General features: G+C 35.9%; 1 protein-coding gene across 13 annotated transcripts in view; it reads left to right on the forward strand.

The window, feature by feature from the left end:
* Window positions 1-21,001, forward strand: part of ERC1 (ELKS/RAB6-interacting/CAST family member 1) — a 515,043-nt gene that overhangs the window by 81,785 nt on the left and 412,257 nt on the right. For all 13 annotated transcript variants that reach the window (XM_058744143.1, XM_058744141.1, XM_058744150.1 and 10 more), the window contains exon 3: window positions 11,594-12,010. In XM_058744143.1, coding sequence (XP_058600126.1) covers window positions 11,594-12,010 — 417 coding nt within the window. The remainder of the gene's footprint in view (window positions 1-11,593; window positions 12,011-21,001) is intronic.

The raw sequence follows: 21,001 nt of genomic DNA on the forward strand, positions 1-21,001 counted from the left end.
TAATTATACCAAGTGTGCTTTCTAACATAGATATCTCAATATCTTTTATTTAAAAGTATGCAGGGAGATGAAGTGATGGTGCAGATCACTTCAAGTGCAAATATGATGTGGTAAGTAAACTCCTTGCAAATATGGGTGCAGGAGTTAAATAGTTGTTTGAAAATAATGGTCACAAATATATTTATTGGGGCTTATATGATAGAATTGGTGAGAGTCAGGAAAGCAAATTTATTTTCCCTTTAAATACCCCATGAAGATTCCATCTGGTGTTCTTATTTGCTCTTAACAGTGCCACTGAATCATGAAGCAGTCTTTAATACTATCTCTTTACTACCTAAATTCATTTCTTTTCTGTTTATTAATTTTTCAAAAAATTTTGATTAATTACTAAAGATTTCTTTTATCTGCTTAACATTTTTACAGAAGTATGTGCAAGGGTCTTAGACATACCCTGTTTGATGATTGCCATGGAAATTATTAAAGGATTGTGTACAATAAATATTTATATTTATATCTCAGTTACTTTCAAGGAAGATTCAAGATTTTATCTATAAAAGCGTCATATTTTTGTTGTTGTTGTTGTTGTTCATGTTTTTATCCCCAGGTGCCTTTTTGTTCTTATCAAGCTTCTCTTTCTGTCTCTTGTTAATTACACTTCTAAAACATTTGTGTAGAGAAATGCAGTTAAATTTTACATGTTGATCTGACATTTACCAGGTTGCTGAACTCTTAATGATATAGATGTCTCGTCTGTAATTTCTTCTGAATTTTCATCATATAATCTTTGTATAATGACTGTTTCTTCTTTTCTAATTCTTCTACTCTTTATTGTCTTCTCATCTTACTACACTTGTTCTTAGTATTTCTAGAACAAATTACAGTAGTGGACTATGGCAGTCTCTCAGTTGCCTGTATTCAGTTTCATTCTGATTTGCTTCATAGCTAGATTTGATTTTTATAGGAAAGCATGTTTAATAAAAATATAAGTATTGAAATAAGATATGAATAATTTTGGTTGGTTTGGTCTGGTTTACTGATGTTCTCTGTATATGTTTTACGTAATTTTCTCCAGACAGAATTAATTTTACAAGTAATTTTGTTTGGCTTCATCTCATTTTGAAATTTTTTGGTGATCGTGTATGTCAAAGCATCTTAAACAGTAGTACTGTTTAAATGAATGCTTTTCTCTAAGACTGTAAGGTTATGATCTTTCTGTACCTTCAATATCAGTCTTCCTTGCTTCTCTTCCTCTGGAGGAAAAGGTGGGGGAAGGAGAGCGAAATTCTATAGTTTCTGATAAGCTGTGGGTACACAGTGACTTCATTGTTGACATAGCTCTGTGGGACACAGACATTAGACCCTGTCAGCTTTACGTTGTGTGCAGCTGAATGTCAGCAGGGACTCCCTTCAGATGGCCAAGTTTCTTGCCTTCTGTGTGTATTCATTCAGCAAAACCTACTCTCCAAAGCAGCATTGCCAAGATTATATCACTTTCATAGCTGATTGCCATCACTTAGCTCTTTGTTCTTTACTCTTCTTTCTTTTTGATTCATATACCAGTATTTCTGTGACCAAGATTGGGGATTTCATTTACCTTTGTTTCAGGTGTTTGAAACTGTTGGGTTGTAAAGAATGAAGAAAGAAGTGAGTTTGATACTTGAAATGCTGCTGGAATGAACACTATCTTTTTGGTTGCTTATAGTTCTGCCATTGCATTGTTACTGCTGAGTGTTTTCAAGTTAAATACAATGGAAGTGGTTGTCCTAGGATCTCTTTGCTGGTCGATTTTACTTTGAAGATTTTTTTTTTCCAGTTATTTTGATGTCATTTATAGTGAAATGAATCTCTTCAATCCTGATATTGCTTAGCATAATATTTTTACCATTGTAATTTCTGGTTTGGGATACTGTCCTTTCTTTCTGCACTTCATTCACCAATTCCTTCTTTCCTCTTTCTGTCTTTCTTTTAGTTAGGGAAATCAGAACAGTTTTCTGGAGGAGATAATGCCTGAGCTTAGAATAAAAGGACAAGTAGGATTAAACTGGGAGTGAAAGAGGGAAAGGGCAGAGGAGATCACATAAGTAGAAGTTAAGGGGTAAATAATAAATAATATGGTGCTTGGGTATCTAAAAGCAATTTGGCATTTCTAGGACTTGTACTAAAAGCAGTTTATTGTTACTTGAATTGTTGATTATCTTTGAGGTCATAAAATATTAAATGTACAGTTGACCTTTGAGGAATGTGGGGATTAGGGGCATTGTCCTCTGCACAGTTGAAAATTTGCATGTAACTTTTGACTCTCCCTCACCGCCCCCCCCGCCCCCCCCCCCCATTAACGGTTAATAGCCTACTATTGACTGGAAGCCTTACTGATAACATAGAGTCAGTTAACACATATTTTGTATGTTATTATGTATTATATACTGTATTCTTACAATAAAGCAAGCTAGATGAAAAGAAAGTGTTATTAAGAAAATCATGAGGTCCCCTAAAAAAAAAAAAAGAAAGAAAATCATGAGGAGGAGATAATGCATTTACTGTACTGTTTATTGAAAATAATATGTGTGTAAATGGACCCATGCTGTTCAGACTCACGTTCATTCAAGGGTCAACTTATTTTGATAGCATTTTCATTTGTTCTTTAACTTCCATTCTGGGTTGTACTAGCATAAAGATAGAGGTTCTACGTTTTTCCTGGATTCAGTAGTGGAGAGTAGTTGGTAGAATTCTGGTATAATTGCTTGTTCATTATCTTCACTCTTTGTCTTTTTTCAGAAGAGAATGAGCGTAATATAAGGGTAATTTAATTAACCATTTGAATTCTGGTGTGTTGTTTCTTAATCTGAGAACTTGGGTTTGGTTAATAGTTGATAGTTTACAGTATACTTTTCTGCACAGAAAATAAATCCTTGTAATCAACTGAAAGAATAGTAGACTGATGATTACAAGAAATGAATTACCTTAGGGGCGCCTGGGTGGCGCAGTCGGTTAAGCGTCCGACTTCAGCCAGGTCACGATCTCGCGGTCCGTGAGTTCGAGCCCCGCATCAGGCTCTGGGCTGATGGCTCGGAGCCTGGAGCCTGTTTCCGATTCTGTGTCTCCCTCTGCCCCTCCCCCGTTCATGCTCTGTCTCTCTCTGTCCCAAAAATAAATTAAAAAAAAAAAAAAAATGTTGAAAAAAAAAAAAGAAATGAATTACCTTAGAGGCTTTTCCTCAGTCTCTGAGGTTTAGACTGGTTAAATTTCTCACCGACTTCCTTCTAAAGTGATAGAAATTAAAATACTTTCTTTTCATATTAAAGATTCACGAGTCTAGCTCATAGTGATCTCTGATAGGTTCTTAAGCTTCATTTGAATATCTTGCATGTAGAATTAAGTGCCTTACATGTATGTGTCTCATTTCTGTCTTGAATATTCTTAACTTTTTTAAAAAAATGTTTATTTAATTTTGAGAGAGGGAGAGAGAGAGTGTGAGCTGGGGAGGGTCAGAGAGGAAGACAGAGGTTTAAAAGCAGGTCCTGTGTAGCAGAGAGTCCAATGCGGGGCTCACACCCATGAACCAACCACGAGATCATGACCTGAGCCAAAGCCAGGCACCCAAATGACTGAGCCACCCAGGCTTGAATATTATTCTTAATCTAAAATTTAGAATAGGGTGTAGTGCTGATGAGTAACTATTATGTTGTTCTTTTTTTTAACTATTATGTTTTATCAATTTATAAGCTTTATTTTTGGATAAGAACTCCATGTGCTTTGTATAGTACTAAAACTATGAAAGATTCCTGTTGACTGTTGATTATCTGAAAATGCTTCTCTTTGCTTTGGATCAAACATGAATAAATCCAGAGACACCTGGCTGGCTTAGTCAGTGGAGCGTGTGACTCTTGATATCAGGGTTGTGGGTTTGAGCCCCACGTTGGGTATAGAGATTATTTTATTAAAAAAAAAAACCATGAATAAATCCAGAGGATATGGTTAAAATTTTTTATTAGGATTGTGTTTCGTATTTTGGGTAGTTTTTATTTAAGATAGAATTTTTAAAAATGTTTTATTCATTCAAATGTTTATTCATTTATTCATTGGTTCATTCTTAACCAAAGCAGGTTCCAGGCTCTGAGCTGTCAGCATAGAGCCTGATTCAGGTTTTGAACCAATGAACCCTAAGATTATGAACTGAGCCAAAGTCAGACCTTTAACCTAGTGAGCCACCTAGGCACCCCTAAGATAGAATTTTTTGTGTTAGTTGGTAAAGAATTGTTACAGAATATGAGTTAATCATTGTATTATAGGGGAAAGATACAGCTCTCCAGGGACTTGATTTGCATGTTCTACTGCTGTTACTTTCAAAATAATTTCTCAAAATTTGTTTTTCTCAATCTTTCATCAAAAACTTATTGAGCACTTAATATACTGAGCACTGTGCTGTACCTCATAGTAAAGAGATGACAACCGTTAAAGTCCTAGAAAGTTTTTATTGAAGACAGAGACAAATATATTTCAGATTAGTCTGGTAAGTGCTATTGTTAGGGATATAGTAATGTAGCGGTACAGATCAGAACCTCAAATGGCCTGAGGAAGCTGTAAGCTTGACTCAGATGACTTCAGTAAGAATTATTATGGGCTCTTTTGCATCTTACATTAATGAAATTTACTTAATATATACATTTACATGTTTCAGAATAAATTGTTCTTGATTTAACATAATAGGGCGCAATACTGGTATTTTTTCTTTTTTTTAAATGTTTATTTTTTTGGGGGGGACAGAGAGAGGAAGACAGGATCCAAAGCAGGCTCTGCACTGTCAGTGGAGAGCCTGATGTGGGGCTCGAACTCACAAACTGTGAGATCATGACCTGAGCCGAAGTCAGAAACTTTACCACGTGAGCCACCCAGGCACCCCTATACTTGTATTTTTTTTAACTGGTCATCTTGACACATAGTTCATGGAGTTCTCTGTGATATATTGTTTGAAATGATGATCACTTTTTGTATCCATAATACAGTAGTCTCTCCTTTGCATCGTTGCATTTCCTGTGCTTTCAGTTACTGGTGGTCACCTGTGGTCTGGAAGCAGACCTCATTTTTCCTTCTGACTTTCTTGTTAGAAGGTCCCTTGTAGCCTAACACTGCCTCACAATGCCTACCTCATTCACCTCACTTCAGTTTAGTCATGTAGGCATTTTATCATGTCACATCATCATCAGAAGAAGGTTGAGTACAGAACACGAGATTATTTTAAGGGAGAGACACCACATTCTCATAAATTTTTATTAGTATACTGATACGTTCTATTTTATTTTAGCTTTGTTGTTAATCTTTTACTATGCCTAATCTATAAATTTTATCATAGGTATGTATGTATAGGAAAAAACATAGTATATATGGGATTTGGTACTATGCACAGTTTTAGGCATCCATCGGGGGTCTTGGAACATATTCCCTGTAGATAAAGAGGGGACTACTGTATTCTTTTTTTCTAACTAAAAATAGCTCTAGACTACAAAATTCTGTCAATTTAGAAATCAGGATAAACTGGACCAAAGCACTCTGTTATTCCAAGAAATTAATGATTATTTTTGGGAAGTTATGCCTTAGAGGAGCTTCTGATATTTATCTAAAATATGTTATATGAAGAGCTGTGGTGATTTTTTGGCTATTTGTTTCAGATGTATTATTTTTCTAATAGAAGTCATAGTCTCTGTCGGAGATTTAAAAATGTTCATTCCTGTTGTTCACAATACTCTATCATTTCATTGAGGCAGAGTGTCATATAATAATAGCACAATCCTTGGATTAAATTTTAAGCAGTTACTGGGGCACATGGATGGCTCAGTTGGTTGAGTGTCTGACTTTGGCTCAGGTCATGATCTAATGGTTTGTGGGTTCAAGCCCCACTTCAGGCTCTGTGCTGACAGCTCAGAGCCTGGAGCTGCTTCAGATTCTGTGTCTCTCTCTCTGCCCCTCCCCTGCTTGCGCTCTGTCTCTGTCTCTCTCAAAAATAAACATTAAACAAAAAAAACAATTAAAAAAATTTAAGCAGTTACTTTTCCAGTCTTTCCAGATCACCTGAATGTCAGAGTGAAAAGTGGTAGACTACTGAGTGTTGGTATAACATTTGGAATATCAGAAGTCGGAGATCATTTTGGAGAATGTCATGAGGCAGAATTCCCAAATAGAGATTCTCCTAATGTCTTACAACTGAGGTCTTCCCACTAAATTCAGTATGTCTTTTTTTTTTTTGGTTGATCATTATAAATGTCTATGGGATGTATAGGTTTGCTCAGTTTATCATCTGTATGAATATGCTGGAGAAACAGTCGCATAGTTTCTTAGCCTGTTGCTTCTTTCTTCTCCCAAGGAATTTGGCAAGAATTTTTGTAAAGTACAGCTAGCTTGAATGTAGCCTAAAGTAGGGATTTATTTCAGTGGAGAAAATTGCTGTGTAGCTTTCTAGGCTACCAGTCAGACCATCATTTTATTTCTATTTTGTAGATAAATGGGTGCAAGCAGAGCTGAAATTATAACATTAATGGTTATAATTTCTATATTGTCAAAATAATTGCCATGCCAGATTTAATCAAATTGTAAATGCTAAAGTATATGTGAGGCTATTAGCTGTAGTCATCACCTGTTTCTCCTAACCTGAGTGAATTGGTGATGAATGTCCAAAAAAGGAGGAACAGTTGTACCTAGCAATCAGTTTCATTGTTGAATTTAACTTCTGATACTACCCTCACTCAGGCTTTAACTGGGTTTTTTGACTTTCAGATGTAAAGAAGGAAAATAGAATTGATAATAAGCTCTAGAGAATTACTAGCATTTTGACACATCTTTTCATTAAAGATTTTGAAGTTCAACAACTGTTAAGAATCTTTAAAATGTGATGCTGAAAGTTAAATGCATTTAAAAAAATCCTATTCCTGAATTAAAATATCTGATAGTCTTATTATAAATGTATTCTTGGTAAGAAAAAAGCAGTGGTTTTCAAAAGTTTGAAGATTACCAGAATTGAAAATTCACTACTTGCTAAGCCTAATAGGAAAACTAGAAATTATGAAATAAACAGTTGATGTGTTTGCACTGAAAAAAAAAAAATCTCTATGATAGTCACCATAAAATTTGTTATAAGAAAAATGACGGACTTGGAAATATATTTGTAACATACACAGTAGGCAAAAGGTTATTTTCCTAAGTGGATTAGGAAAATTAAAAAATGGGCAAAGAACAAGGACAGATGAGTAACAAAGGAAGGAATACAAAGTGCCAGTAGATATGTGAATAGGTATTTAGCTGTGCTTATAATCAAAGAAATGCCAGAAAAAGAAAATACCTACAGTTTTCAAATATATGGGGAAGTGGCGACTCCCAGATATTGTTTGGTGGAAGTTTAAATGTGTCAGACCCTTTTAGAGATAATTTTTAATATATAATCAAAATTACAATTGCATATCCTCCAATTCAGCAATTCCCCTTTGAGAATTTATCCCCAGTAAAAATTTGGATACATGTACAAAGATATACATATGAAGGTGCTTGTTGTAATAGTGAAAACAGAACCAACCTAAATATTTATCAATAGTCATAAATAATTTAATATCCATAAATTGGAATTTTATGGCAGGTATCATTTTTCCTCATTTTCTTTATTACTGTAAAATACATCTTTTATCTACCATCTTAGCTACTCTTCAAGTGTATCGTTCATTGGCATAAAGTACATTATGTTATGCAAACATTGCCACCATCCATCTCCAGAACTCTTTTGTTCCTGTAAAACTATACCTGTTAGTGACTTCCCATCCCTCCCCAACCCCTGCTTTTTCCAGGCTTTGGCAGCCACTGTTGTTCTTTCTGCTTCATATGTTTGACTAATCTAGATACCTTGTGTTAAGTGGAATCATATAATAGTTGTCTATTATGGTTTAGTTAGCATTATCCTCAAGTTTCATCCATGTTGTAGCATGTCAGAATTTCATTCTTTTTTAAGTTTGAAAAGTATTGTATGCACTTTAAAAAATTTGTTTTTTATTTTATTTTTATATTATTTTTAAATTTTATCTATTTCTGAAAGAGAGAGTGCAAGCAGGGTAGGGGCAGAGAGAGAGAGGGAGACCCAGAATCTGGAGCAGGCTCTAGGCTCCGAGCTGTCAGCAGAGAGCCTGATGTGGGATGCAAACCCAAGAACTGTGAGAACATGACCTGAGCTTAACCAACTGAGCCACCCAGCTGCCCTTTTTAAATTGAAAAATATTTTTTTTAAACGTTTTTTTATTTTTGAGAGAGAGACCGAGTGCAGGCAGGGGAGGGGCAGAGACAGAGGGAGACACAGAATATGAAGCAGGCTCTGGGCTCCTGTCAGCACAGAGCCTGATGCAGGGCTTGAACCCATGAACTGGGTGATCATGACCTGAGCCAAAGTTGAATGCTTAACTGACTGAACCACTCAGGTACCCCTAAATTTAATTTTTGAGTGGGGTAGCACATCTATTTTGTTCAAATTTAAGAGGAAGGTTGGGAGGAGGGAAGATGGGAAGTGATTGCTAATAGGCCTGGGATTTCACTAAGGGGTGATGGAAGTGTTCTAGAATTAGATATGTGTGTTTGATGTACAACTTTTAATATGTTGAAAACTGAATTATACACTTAAAACAGGTGAACTTTATTATATGTGAGTTATATTTCAATAAAGCTGTTACTAAGAAGATTTCAATGTCAATTATACTTCAGTTAAAAATTTCTGGAGGAATAAAAAAATTTCAAGAGGAATAGAATAAATTTCTAGTAAGTGTTCTTATAAGTTGTCCTTCAGAGATTCTAGTTTTACTTTTTAAAAAATTATTTCTTGTGTAACTTTCCAGAAATATTTTTATTTCTTAAGAATATTTTATTTTTTACTTACAGTAGATAGTAAATATTATTCCCTTTCTTTAACAAAAGTGGTAGTAAATTGAGCACGGTTTTCTGTACCCAAGCAATTATCTCTGAAATCTGTTTCTCTTATTTTTAGGTAAAAAGGTGGTTTTTGTTGTTGTTGTTTTTTTAATTACAAAAGGATTACATGGTTAGTTAGTACAAAAAAGTATGAAGAAAAAATGTAAAAGCTATTCATACCCAGAGATAGTCGTTGGTAATTAATTGCTTGTATCCTTTTAGACTTTACTCTAGATGTATATACACTTTTAAAAATTAGATTGAGATCATCCTATACTTAGTCTTGTGTGGTCTGCTCTTTTACACTTAAAACAGTATATTGTGATGATAGATTTAAATCACTAAATACCAATCTACATTGTTGTTGTTATTTTTTTTTAACGTTTATTTATTTTTGAGAGACAGAGCATGAGCAGGAGAGGGGCAGGGAGAGAGGGAGATACAGAATCAGAAGCAGGCTCCAGGCTCTGAGCTATCAGCACAGAGCCTGATGCGGGGCTTGAACCACGAACTGTGAGATTGTGACCTGAGCCAAAGTTGGATACTTAACCGACTGAGCCATCCAGGTGCGCCTACACTGTTATTTTTTATGGATGTATAGTATTAAATTATGTGGACATTTCTCATTTACTGTAACTCATCACCTATTAATATCTATTTAGGTTGTTTCTAATTTTGTCACTATTATAAATAAGAATAAGTATCTTTGTACATACATCTTTGTATCCTTGCCAGATCATTTATTTGAGATATTTACTGTACTGCTATTTTGTAGTCTGCCAGAATTTTTCAACAATGTATGTTTTATAATCTGCAAAGATTTCCATGATATTATTAAAATCTCTGTGAAAAAATCGTGCAGGTATATAAATCCTTATTTTAAATATGAGGAATCTGAAATGCAGAAAGTGGCATTGTATCCAAAATTGCATAGCAGTTAGTGTGAGAGCTGGAACTAAAAGTCATGTCTGCTGATTGTGGGTTAGTGTTCTTTCCACTATGGCATACTGCCAGTCTTTAAACCTTTAATACAAAGAGTGATTTTTGTTGTTGTTGTTTCTTCATTTCTAAAAATATGAATCTTGTGAATACTTTTAGATTCTTTGTCTAACGTGCTGGAAATTTTCCATTCAGATTAAAGGTTCATATACCTTCATTAGGTGTACAGGCTAAAGATATGCTGTCTCAAACATTTTGTAATTTAACTGCATTGACATCTTTGTTTAATTACTCACCTATATTATTATTCTTCCCTGTATGAAAAGCTCACATGGTGAGGTATTTCCCCATCCCCCTGTTTTTTTTTAAGTTTTTAAAAAAAATTTATTTATTTTGATGGGGGTGGGAGGAGGGTGGCAGAAGAGTGTGAGCAGGGGAGGGGCAGAGAGAGAGAATCCCAAGGAGGCTCTGTGCTGTCAGTGCTGAGCCTGACACTAGGCTTGAACTCACAAACTGTTGAGATCAAGACCTGAGCAGAGATAGAGTCAGAGCTTAACCCACTGAGCCACCCAGGCACTCCTTCTCCTCCCCTTATGAAAGCTTCAAGTTATGTTATTTTCTTCAGGTAGCACTAGTTTCTGTGGGCTGGGAAAATTCCTTTGATTTCAGTGACAGGTCCATCATTTACTGTGTGATCTTGGGCAAGTTACTTAAATCTCTAGATTTAAAAAGACCTGACAGACTTTGGCTCAGGTCATGATCTCGCAGTTCTTAAGTTTGAGCCCCATATCAGGCTCCGTGCTGACAACTTGGAGACAGGAGTTTGTAGATTCTGTGTCTCCTTCTCTCTCTCTGCCGCTCCCCTGCTGGCTTGCACGCTCTCTCATTCTCTCTCTCTCTCAAAAATAAACAGTAGTGGGCGCCTGGGTGGCTCAGTAGGTTGGGTGTCTGACTTCGGCTCAGGTCATGATCTCACATCTCGTGAGTCCAAGCCCCGTGTCGGGCACTGTGCTGACAACTCAGAGCCTGGAGCCTGCGTCTGATTCTGTTGTCTCCCTCTCTGTCTGATCCTCCCTCACTTGCACTCTTTCTTGCTCTCAAAAATAAACAAACATTAAAAAATATTAAAAAAAAATAAACAGCAAAAAATCTCCAAGACTAGTGTCATCATCGGTAAGAATAATAATAATAGTAAAAAAGTAGTAAAAAAATTAATAGTACACATGTCATGAAGATTAAATGAATCAACACATAAAAAGTGTGTGGCATGTAGATGCTACTCATTAAATGTTAGTATTATTTAATGTGTAAACTTACTTAAAAAGTCATTTTGTGTTTTGATATCCTTTGTATTATTTGGTGAAACTTTTGTATGATGTGTTTGTATTCCTGTAGATTTCCCCTTTCTCCTCCCCTCCATTTTAGTTCTGTGAATATTTCTGTTAATTTCGAACAATGCCTTTACTTTGTCATGGCTTATGCAAAGTGAAGTTCTGCCATACTTCTCTTGTTTCCTTTTGGGAGTAATAGAGGCTAAATTATTGACATTTTATAGATTATCTCAATCATATTTTAAGACAGTGTAAAATTACATGAATTCTAATTTGTTAAATTCAAGTTCTGAGAGCCCTGGTAGCTACTTTCTGACTTTCCCAGTCTGCTTTATTTTTTCTTCTTGAGGAGGGAAGCTGACTTGGGGTTTTCTGTTTTGTCTTGGTTCTAGCACATGCAAATGACAATCCAGGCTCTCCAGGATGAATTGCGGATCCAGAGGGACCTGAACCAGCTGTTTCAGCAAGATAGTAGCAGTAGGACTGGTGAACCTTTCGTGGCAGAGCTGACAGAGGAGAACTTTCAGAGGTTACATGCTGAGCATGAGCGGCAGGCCAAAGAGCTGTTTCTTCTTCGAAAGACTTTGGAGGAAATGGAGTTGCGTATTGAGACTCAGAAGCAAACCCTAAATGCTCGGGATGAATCCATCAAGAAACTTCTGGAGATGTTGCAGAGCAAAGGACTTTCTGCTAAGGCTACTGAAGAAGATCATGAGAGAACAAGACGACTGGCAGAGGCAGAGATGCACGTCCACCACCTAGAAAGCCTTTTGGAGCAGAAGGAAAAAGAGAACAGTATGTTGAGAGAGGTGAGTGCTTTTTCAGTTGTCTTGACTTACTGATTGTCTCTCCCACCCCGCATTAGTCAGCATCTTGGCTTAGATAAATTTACATACTCCATTGAGTTAGCCCGAAGGGAATTTCTTCTTTGATATTTAAGTGCTTCACTGATTTCTGATTTGCTCTCTTGTATGAGATGGCATTGACTAGTATGTATACTGGCTTGGAATTTCTGGGTCTTTCTGCCCCCTGCCCCCAATCTGGTTTCTGTAGACACATTTTATTGCTAGAGGGACACAGAATTTTCTTAGTTTGTTACTCATCTCTTGATTTGTTCATAGAGACACACACAGCAAAAACAGAATCAGATTACCTAATTATTGTTTAATTTCAGAATATTATTAAGAGAAAAAGTGTTTACTTCAGTTTAGATGTGCTTATATAGTCCTTGGTAGTAGTAATGGATGTTTGCTCTGTGGTTGCCATAGAAACTTGCCTTGCTCTAAAAGATATGTAATAAAAATCATTTGCTGCCATGGAGGCACAGTGAGAAAGAATGATATAGAGCACACTGTCAGTTATTTTTTATAGAGGAAACTCAGACTTAAGCTGGCCACTGTGACTGTTGATAACCTTTCACTTTTCTAGGTAATGATTCATTTTAAGAAAACATAAATGAAAAATACATCTTCCTTTGAATTAAAAAAAAATCGACAGCTGTAATTCTCTATATGTGGCCAGAGACTTCAGATAACTTTCCCATTTGGATACGGAAAAAAAATCACAGAATTGTGTTACTGTCAGTCTGAATGAAGTATGAGGAAAGGAATTAAAGCATGGAATATTCCCAAAGCAGCAAAATAGTAACTGTAAAAGGATACTTCTATATTTGTAGTTCTATAACTTCTCCTTTTGTAAGGAATATGAAATATTTACAGTGAGGACATTTTATTTTTGATAAAGAGGAAATTCAGTGTTTTTTAAAAACATGATTTTATTACATAGTAAATTCATGGTAGCTTATTGTAGTAAAATTAGCAAAAACTTAAAATCCCAGGTATCATTACCTACTGATAACTGTTATGCATATGTTTCCAGTCATTTTTATTATGTATACATTCCTTCTGCATTAAAAAAATTACTTATTTATTTATTATGAGAGAGGGGCAGAGAGAAAGACAGAACCCTAAACAGACCTCTTGCTGCCAGCACAGAGCCTGATGCAGGGCTTGATCTCACAACCGTGAGATCATGACCTGAGCCCAAATCAAGAGTTGGATGCTTTACTGACTGAGCCACCCAGCTCGCCACCCTTCTGTATTTCTTTCTCTTAAAAAAGATAGAATACTGTACATTAGTATTGTCTAATAGAAGTTTCTGTGATGATGGAAATGTTCTGTATCTGCTTTGTTCATTATGGTAGCCACTAGTCACATATGGTTATGGAGCTCTTGAATTGTGGCTAGTGTGACTGAGGAACTGACTTAAATTTTATTTCACTATAACTAATCTGGAATTAAATTTAATTAATCAAATTTAAATTTAAGTATCTATGTGCAGCTTGTGGCTACTGTGTTAGTGTAGTATGCATAATGTAATGTCACATGCTTTTCTTGATAATGTATTTGACCATCTTTTGTCAGGTATATGTAGAGTTTTGTAATTTCAGATGAATTTATAACATTTGATTGAATATTGAAAATTTAGACCACTATTAATTTTTCAGTAGTATAAAACTGCTGTGCTGAATATCCTTAACCATATATCTCTGTACATTAATTTTTTTCTTTAGGATAAATTCCTAGAAATGAATTTGCTTGAAAGGTGTGTACATTTTTGAAACTGAATAATCTCATCTTCCAGAGTGATTGGACCAGTTTATCTTCTCAGCGGTGTATATAACATGTTGTTAGGATTAATCAGCAGCTATGTACATTTTAGGCTCTTCAAATTATCAGACTGTAATATTTTAGGAAATTTTCAGTCAACTGGTATGTTACAGGCACATCCTGAGTTTGTTTCAATTTACATTAAAGACTTTATATTTTAATGAGATTACTTAGAGCCTGGCCATAGACTTTTGTTAGAGAAGTTGTAATAATCTCACACAGCATGCAACCTGAAATGTTTCCCAGCATCATGAATTTTGAGTGTTATGTTTTTACTGCTTCTGTTCTGAATGTTTCAACCTATACCCATTTATTTATTTGAAAGCATTTTATTTTTTATTTTTTATTATTATTTTTTTAAATTTATTTTTGGGACAGAGAGAGACAGAGCATGAACGGGGGAGGGGCAGAGAGAGAGGGAGACACAGAATCGGAAACAGGCTCCAGGCTCTGAGCCATCAGCCCAGAGCCCAACGCGGGGCTCGAACTCACGGACCGCGAGATCGTGACCTGGCTGAAGTCGGACGCTTAACCGACTGCGCCACCCAGGCGCCCCTGAAAGCATTTTAAATTGAAGTATAGTTGACACAGAACATTACATTAATTTTAAGTGTACAGTATAGTGATTTGACACCTCTGTACATTGTGCTGTGCTCGCTACAGGTATAGCTACCATCTGTCACCATACAATGCTAGAACAGTACCAGTGACTATATTTCTTGTGCTCTCCTTTTATCCCTGGGACTTCTTCATTCTGTATCTCCCACTCCTCTTTACCCATTTGGCTATCCTTCAACCCATCTCCCCTCTTGCAACCATCAGTTTGTCCTCTATAGACTCTTTCTGTTTTTTGTTAATTTATTTTGTGTTTTAGATTCCACATATAAGTGAAATATATGGTATTTGTCTCTTTCACTTATTTCACTTAGCATAATACCCTCTAAGTCCATCCATGTTGTTGTAAGTGGCTAGATTGCATTCTTTTTTATTATGCCTATTTACTTTTGAGTTTTGGAGTTAATAAATTGTGAACAGTTAAGGAGTGTGAAAAGCTACATTGTTACTCTGGCAGAGAACAGAGATGTGGTGAATTTGAAAAAGTGGTAGAAAAAAACATGAATATAAGACTGATTTTTCAACTAACAAGCTCTACAATATCAAGTCCCACTTATGTACATAGTGTGGAAGAAATATAGGTAGGCCTTATCAATCATACCAACACACAATTCTAGTTGCTGTTAGTAACATAGCATCATCTTACAGGAAAACACAGTCATACAAATTAAAATTACTTAAGAGCAGGTGGAAATGATTGTTTCAGAAACAAATGTCTAGAATTCTAGTTCTCTTTTCTGTTTCTCCTATTTACCTTCAAGACTTAGACCAAATTTTAGTTCTTTGAAGTTTTCCTTGTGTAGCTGTATACTTAAATGTAGATGAACCAATCCTATGATAGTATATTTATATTTACCTGTATGTTTCTTCATTGTTTGCTTTATTTTTTGCATCAAAGATACATTTTTTAAATATTTTATTTATTTTATATATATATATATATTTTTTTTTTTTTTTAAATATTTTTATTTATTTTTGAGAGAGAGAGAGAGAGAGAGAGACAGAGCATGATGGGGGGAAGGGCAGATAGAGAGAGGGAGACACAGAATCTGAACCAAGCTCCAGGCTCCAGGCTCCAACCTGTCAGCACAGAGCCTGATCCTGGGCTCAAACTCATGAACTGTGAGATCATGACCTGAGCTGAAGTCAGACACTTAACTGAGCCACCCAGGTGCCCTTAAAGATTTTATTTTTAAGTAATCTTTATACCCAACATAGGGTTCAAACCCACAACCTGGAGATAAACAGTTGCATGCTCCCCTGACTGAGCAAGCCAGGCGCCCTCAAAGATACATGTTTTTAAAAAAATCTTTATTTTGCCAGTGTTTATCAAATACACAGTGGGTACTCAAGAAATGTTCGTTGAGTAAGTTGAAATGTAGGCCAAAAAATTTAAACCTAGAACTTACAGAAAGAAGGATAGCATTTCAAGTTTTTTTTCCCCAGTGAAACCACTGGGTTCTCAAATCTGATGAAGTTTGGAAAACAAGTTAAACTCAAAACTAATTTTACTTATGAGTTTAGTTATACATATTATAAATAAAATATTAGCAGATAGAATCAGCATTATGATAAAAGGATAATACTCTGACCAAAAGGAGGTTATTCCAGCAATGCCAGAATGGCTTAATTTATCATACACAGTTACAATTTGTATTAGATAAAAGGAAAAGAGAATCTTGTGGTATTTGATGGCTGTCTGAAATATATTAGATAAAATGTTACAGAATTTTGATTGAAAATGAAACAAAATGAACTAAAAATAAGAATTGAATACTTTTAAATAAGATTTAAATAAATAATAACATAATAAATGTATATAATAACCACATTTCAAACTAATAGCCAGCATCAGGCTTACTGTGCCATACTAGAAATGCCCACTGAAGTTAGAAAGAGGTCAGGGGCACCTGAGTGGTTCAGTCAGTTAAGTGTCCAACTTCTGCTCAGGTCATGATCTTGCGGTTCGTGAGTTTGAGCCCCGTGTCAGGCTCTGTGCTGACAGCTCAGAGCCTGGAGCCTGATTTGGATTCTGTGCCTCCCTCTCTCTCTGCCCCTTCCCTACTCATGCTCTGTCTCTCTCTGTCTCTCAGAAGTGAATAAACATTAAAAAAAATTTTTTTTAGAAAGAGGTCAAAGATGGTTGGGTTCATCAGTATTTAACATTATTCTGGGTGTGTTACATGGTACAATTAGGTAAGGAAATGTAATAAATAATATCAGTAATGGTAATGGAGAGGAAAAGGCTAATTTTTCATTATAGTGTAGATGGGAACATCAATATAAAGATGTCACCTTACCCCAGATCTGTAAATTTAATGTAATCCTACTGGGAATGATTTTCAAACATGCCTTAATGATGTTGTAGTTTATTTGCAGAAGAACAGTGTAGGAACACTTGCTTAAGCAGATCATGATACACATATTTTATTTTTATTTATTTTTTATTTTATTTTTTAATTTTTTAATGTTTATTTTTAGAGAGAGAGAGAGAGAGAGAGAGAGAGAGAGAGAGAGAGAGAGAGAACGAACAAGAGCAGGCAGGGGAGGGGCAGAGAGAGAGGGAGACACAGAAACTGAAGCAGGCTCTAGGCTCCCACCTGTCAGCCCAGCCCCATGCAGGGCTCGATCCCATGAGCCATGAGATCATGACCTGAGCTGAAGTTGGGTGCTTAACTGACTGAGCCACCCAGGTGCCCCTTTATTTTTTATTAAAAAATTTTTTTTTAATGTTTATTTTTGAGAGAGAGCGAGAGAGCGAGAGAAAGCAAGTGAGTCGGGGAGGGGCAGAGAGAGAGGGAAACATAGAATCTGAAGCAGGCTCCAAGCTCTGAGCTGTCAGCACAGAGCCCGATGTGGGGCTTGAATCCATGAACTTTGAGATCATGACCTGAGCCGAAGTCGGATGCCCAACTAACTGAGCCACCCAGGTGCCCCATGATACACGTATTTTAAACCCAGTGATCTTAAAATGTACTGGCACAACAGTGGATAGCTGGATCAATGAAACAAAATAGAAACCAGAAATAATACGGTTTTAAAAATCTTATTTTGTTTTAGAGAGAGAGAGAGAGAGCAGGGGAGCAGGGCAGGAGAGAGACTGAGCATCACAAGCAGGCTCCACACTCAGCACAGAGCCCAAAGCAGGCTCGATTCCAAAACCCCAGGATCACAACCTGAGCCAAAAATCAAGAGTCAGACACTCAACTGACTGAGCCACCCAGGCACCCCAGAAATAATACAGTTTTAAGTATATGATGGATGTTTTAAATAGTGGCCATCCATTTGGAAAACAGTTACATAGTTACATCAAATTCTAGATGAAATAAAGAGCTACTTTATAAAAAATAAAAAACTAGAAGAAAATGTAAGTAAAAAGCTTTTAATATAATTTTGAGAGAGGAAAGACTCTTTCACTGCCGTAGGAAGAACCTTAAAGAATTAAATTTGTGGGGGCGCCTGGGTGGCTCAGTTGGTTGAGTGTCCGTTTCTTGATTTCAGCTCAGGTCATGATCCCAGGGTCGTGGGATCAAGCCCTACTTTGGGCTCCATGCTGAGTGTGGAGACTGCTTAAGATTCTTTCTCTCCCTCTCTCCTTCTCCCTCTTTGCCTGCCCCCCACTCATGCATGCTCTCTCTCTTTCTAAAAATAAAAAATAAAAAAAAGAATTAAATTCGTGTATGTTAGAAAATACAGTTAACAAAAAGTTAAAATGATGATTTGGGGTAAAGTTTTCTAATGTATGGCTAACCTGATACATGAAGATTGTTTCTAAAACAGACTAGAAGCACCACTTTTCCTTTTTTATTTATTCAACAAATAACTATTGAGCCTTTGATATGTATTTGATCCTAGGATGGGCATGGGTATACATTTTTTTATGTCATACCACATGGTCTCTGCCCTCCTAGAACTTAAAAATCTAGTGGGAGACAGTAAACTGATAATTATGGGATGAAACTACATGATTGGGTGGAGTCTAATTTTGTTGGGGAGGGGATTTCTGTAAATAGGATAAGCTCGTATGAGGAGGTGCCCCTGAGGTAAGGAGATTTGAGGAAAGACAAGGAGAAAGTCATGCTGAACATTTGAATAAAACTGTTTCATGAATAAAGGTTAAAAGTTGCGAAAGGCCTGATGGGAAGGAATTTTGAAGGAGCAACAAGGAGGCTAGAGGGCAAAAGCAAATTGTATAAGGTGAAGGCTGGCATCAGATGACAGGGTGAAGAGGTATCCAAGGACAAACCCATTCCTTTCATTCTTCAGATATTTACTGGCACTAAGCATGTACAAAGCACTAGGGAAATAGTGAACAAAACATGCCCTTTGGGAGATAAAGCACTTGCCTTCATGATCCTTGCAGGTAATCCAACAGTTATATTCAAAGTGCAAGAAAAATCCATCCCAGTATTTAACCAAGGGAATGTTAAGATCAGGTTTGCTTTTTACAATTTACTCTGGTCATGTTGAAAATAAATAGGGGAGGGAGAGTCAAGAGTGGACAAGGAAGTCTAATAACAGCTCTAATCTAGGGTAGGTGAGTGGTGACTTGAAATGACTTTTGCACATTATCGCACTAGTAGATCAAGGGAGTCAAAAAGAATTGTGAGTTGGCAATACCAGGATATCCATAGGTTTTGTTATTTATTGGATTTCGTGTTCATCTTTAAAGAAAAAGAGTATTTCATCAATCCTAAGACTCACAGTTTTTCTTACTTTAGCAATATGGCATTGAGTTAAATTTTATCCTTGGCAGTATCGTACAGTCTGTCAACAAGGCAGTAGTGGTGCTGATTTGTTTGCCTGTGCATTCAGTCATAGCTACTCAGTTTGTTACCACTGTAGTTGAAGGTGTGAGCTTTGTTGGTATTTCTCATGTTAACTTTAATTGTTCAGTATGTCATCAGTAATATCATGTGATGAATCAGCATTGACACCAGAGTTGCTGGCATGGGGAAAGTTATGAAAACAGTTCAAAATGGCATATAGTTAAAATATGGTCAAATAAGTAAAAGAGAACTCTAAGTTCTACTTTATAGTCAGTATAAAATAAAAATTCTGGATGATAAAGCTTTGTGTAATTATTTATTTGGAGGCATTTCCCCCCTTTCTTTCCAGTACATAAAACAATAGTATATATTATAATCATTGGCATCTTAGATTTGATGAAATACTGTAACATTAAAATAGCATTCCAGTAGCATTTGTGATTAGTTTTCTATTTGTTTATAAAAATTATTCTGTAGATAACAGATAAATAATTCCATCAAAGAAAAGCCAAAGAAGACAATAATAAATTTAAATTAAGCATTGTGTTTTCTTTATGCTAAATTACATTGTTGTGGGACTACTTATTGTTAGATTTTATATTGTTTACTGTAGTACCTTTCCTTTGATTGGTAGAATAGTGAAGACATATGGTGGACAAACATTGAACTACAGTCAAGACTTGGCTTGGTCTGTGCTTGGGGTTTGGGCATACAGAGTGTTAAAGAGCTTTACAGGTAATTCTGTTATACACCATAGTTTGAAAACCCAGTTTTGGTTCTCAGTCTGTTGGCAGAACACACCTAAGCTGACTATGGACTTTTTCGGATCTGCATACCAAACATTATCTGTTGGCCAACTAAACACATTGTTTATATACCTATATGTGCTCTCAGTGTTAAAAGTGTAAATGCTATTGTGGTAAATAAAATATAAATTTGTTTTAAAACATTAATACATTCATGCTGGTTTTTATCTCTTTAATATTTCAGTCAACAAACCTTGTTAGTATAACTTCTATCATGTTGGGGTTTACAGAAATGTTTGAGGTTAAAAGTATTAATATTTGACTAGGTTCCAGCATAGGAATTCTAAATCTAACTAGTGTATCTGAGGGATGCCTGTTTTTATCATTAGCAGTTGTAAGGTATAAGCAGAGGAGATTGAGAGAAAAAAAAGAAACAACAGACAAAGCATAGGAAGAATTTGAAAAGAAAAAGGGGCCCCAAGTTAGTTTGCTGCTTTGCAGTGATTTTGGAAAATGAGGACAGTTGCATACTTTATTTATTCAGGTTATTCCTTCCCTTTTCTTTGTGTCATTTGTGCCCTATTTCTATTTTGACAAGAAGATGATGTTTTCTCAGAATAAAGCCATTACTAGAGGTGGTAAAGGGTTAAAGTACAATGGTGTCTGAGAGATACAGAAAACAGTGAGGATTCTTTCCGTTTATTCTCCCCTTCTTCTTTATTTCTGTCTCCTCTGTGTTTTGAGTACACTAAAGCCAGAACTTGTATGGAGGATTGAATCTGTAAAGGGGCCTCACAAGTAATCTGGAGCTTCTACCCTTGAACCATGGGCGCTGGAGGCTAAAACCTGAAACTTGAAAAAAGAAATTTCAAACATAAGTACTACTTGTCAGTCACAAATACTTCTTTCTCTCAGTTGTGTAAGTAAAAGTTGACTTTTTAAAAGAAACTGCCAAAGAGAGAAAAATACGAAGATTTATTCCTAACTTGCTTGTTTTCTAA

This window comes from Neofelis nebulosa, chromosome 8, assembly GCF_028018385.1.
Source record: "Neofelis nebulosa isolate mNeoNeb1 chromosome 8, mNeoNeb1.pri, whole genome shotgun sequence".
Lineage (NCBI taxonomy): Eukaryota > Metazoa > Chordata > Mammalia > Carnivora > Felidae > Neofelis > Neofelis nebulosa.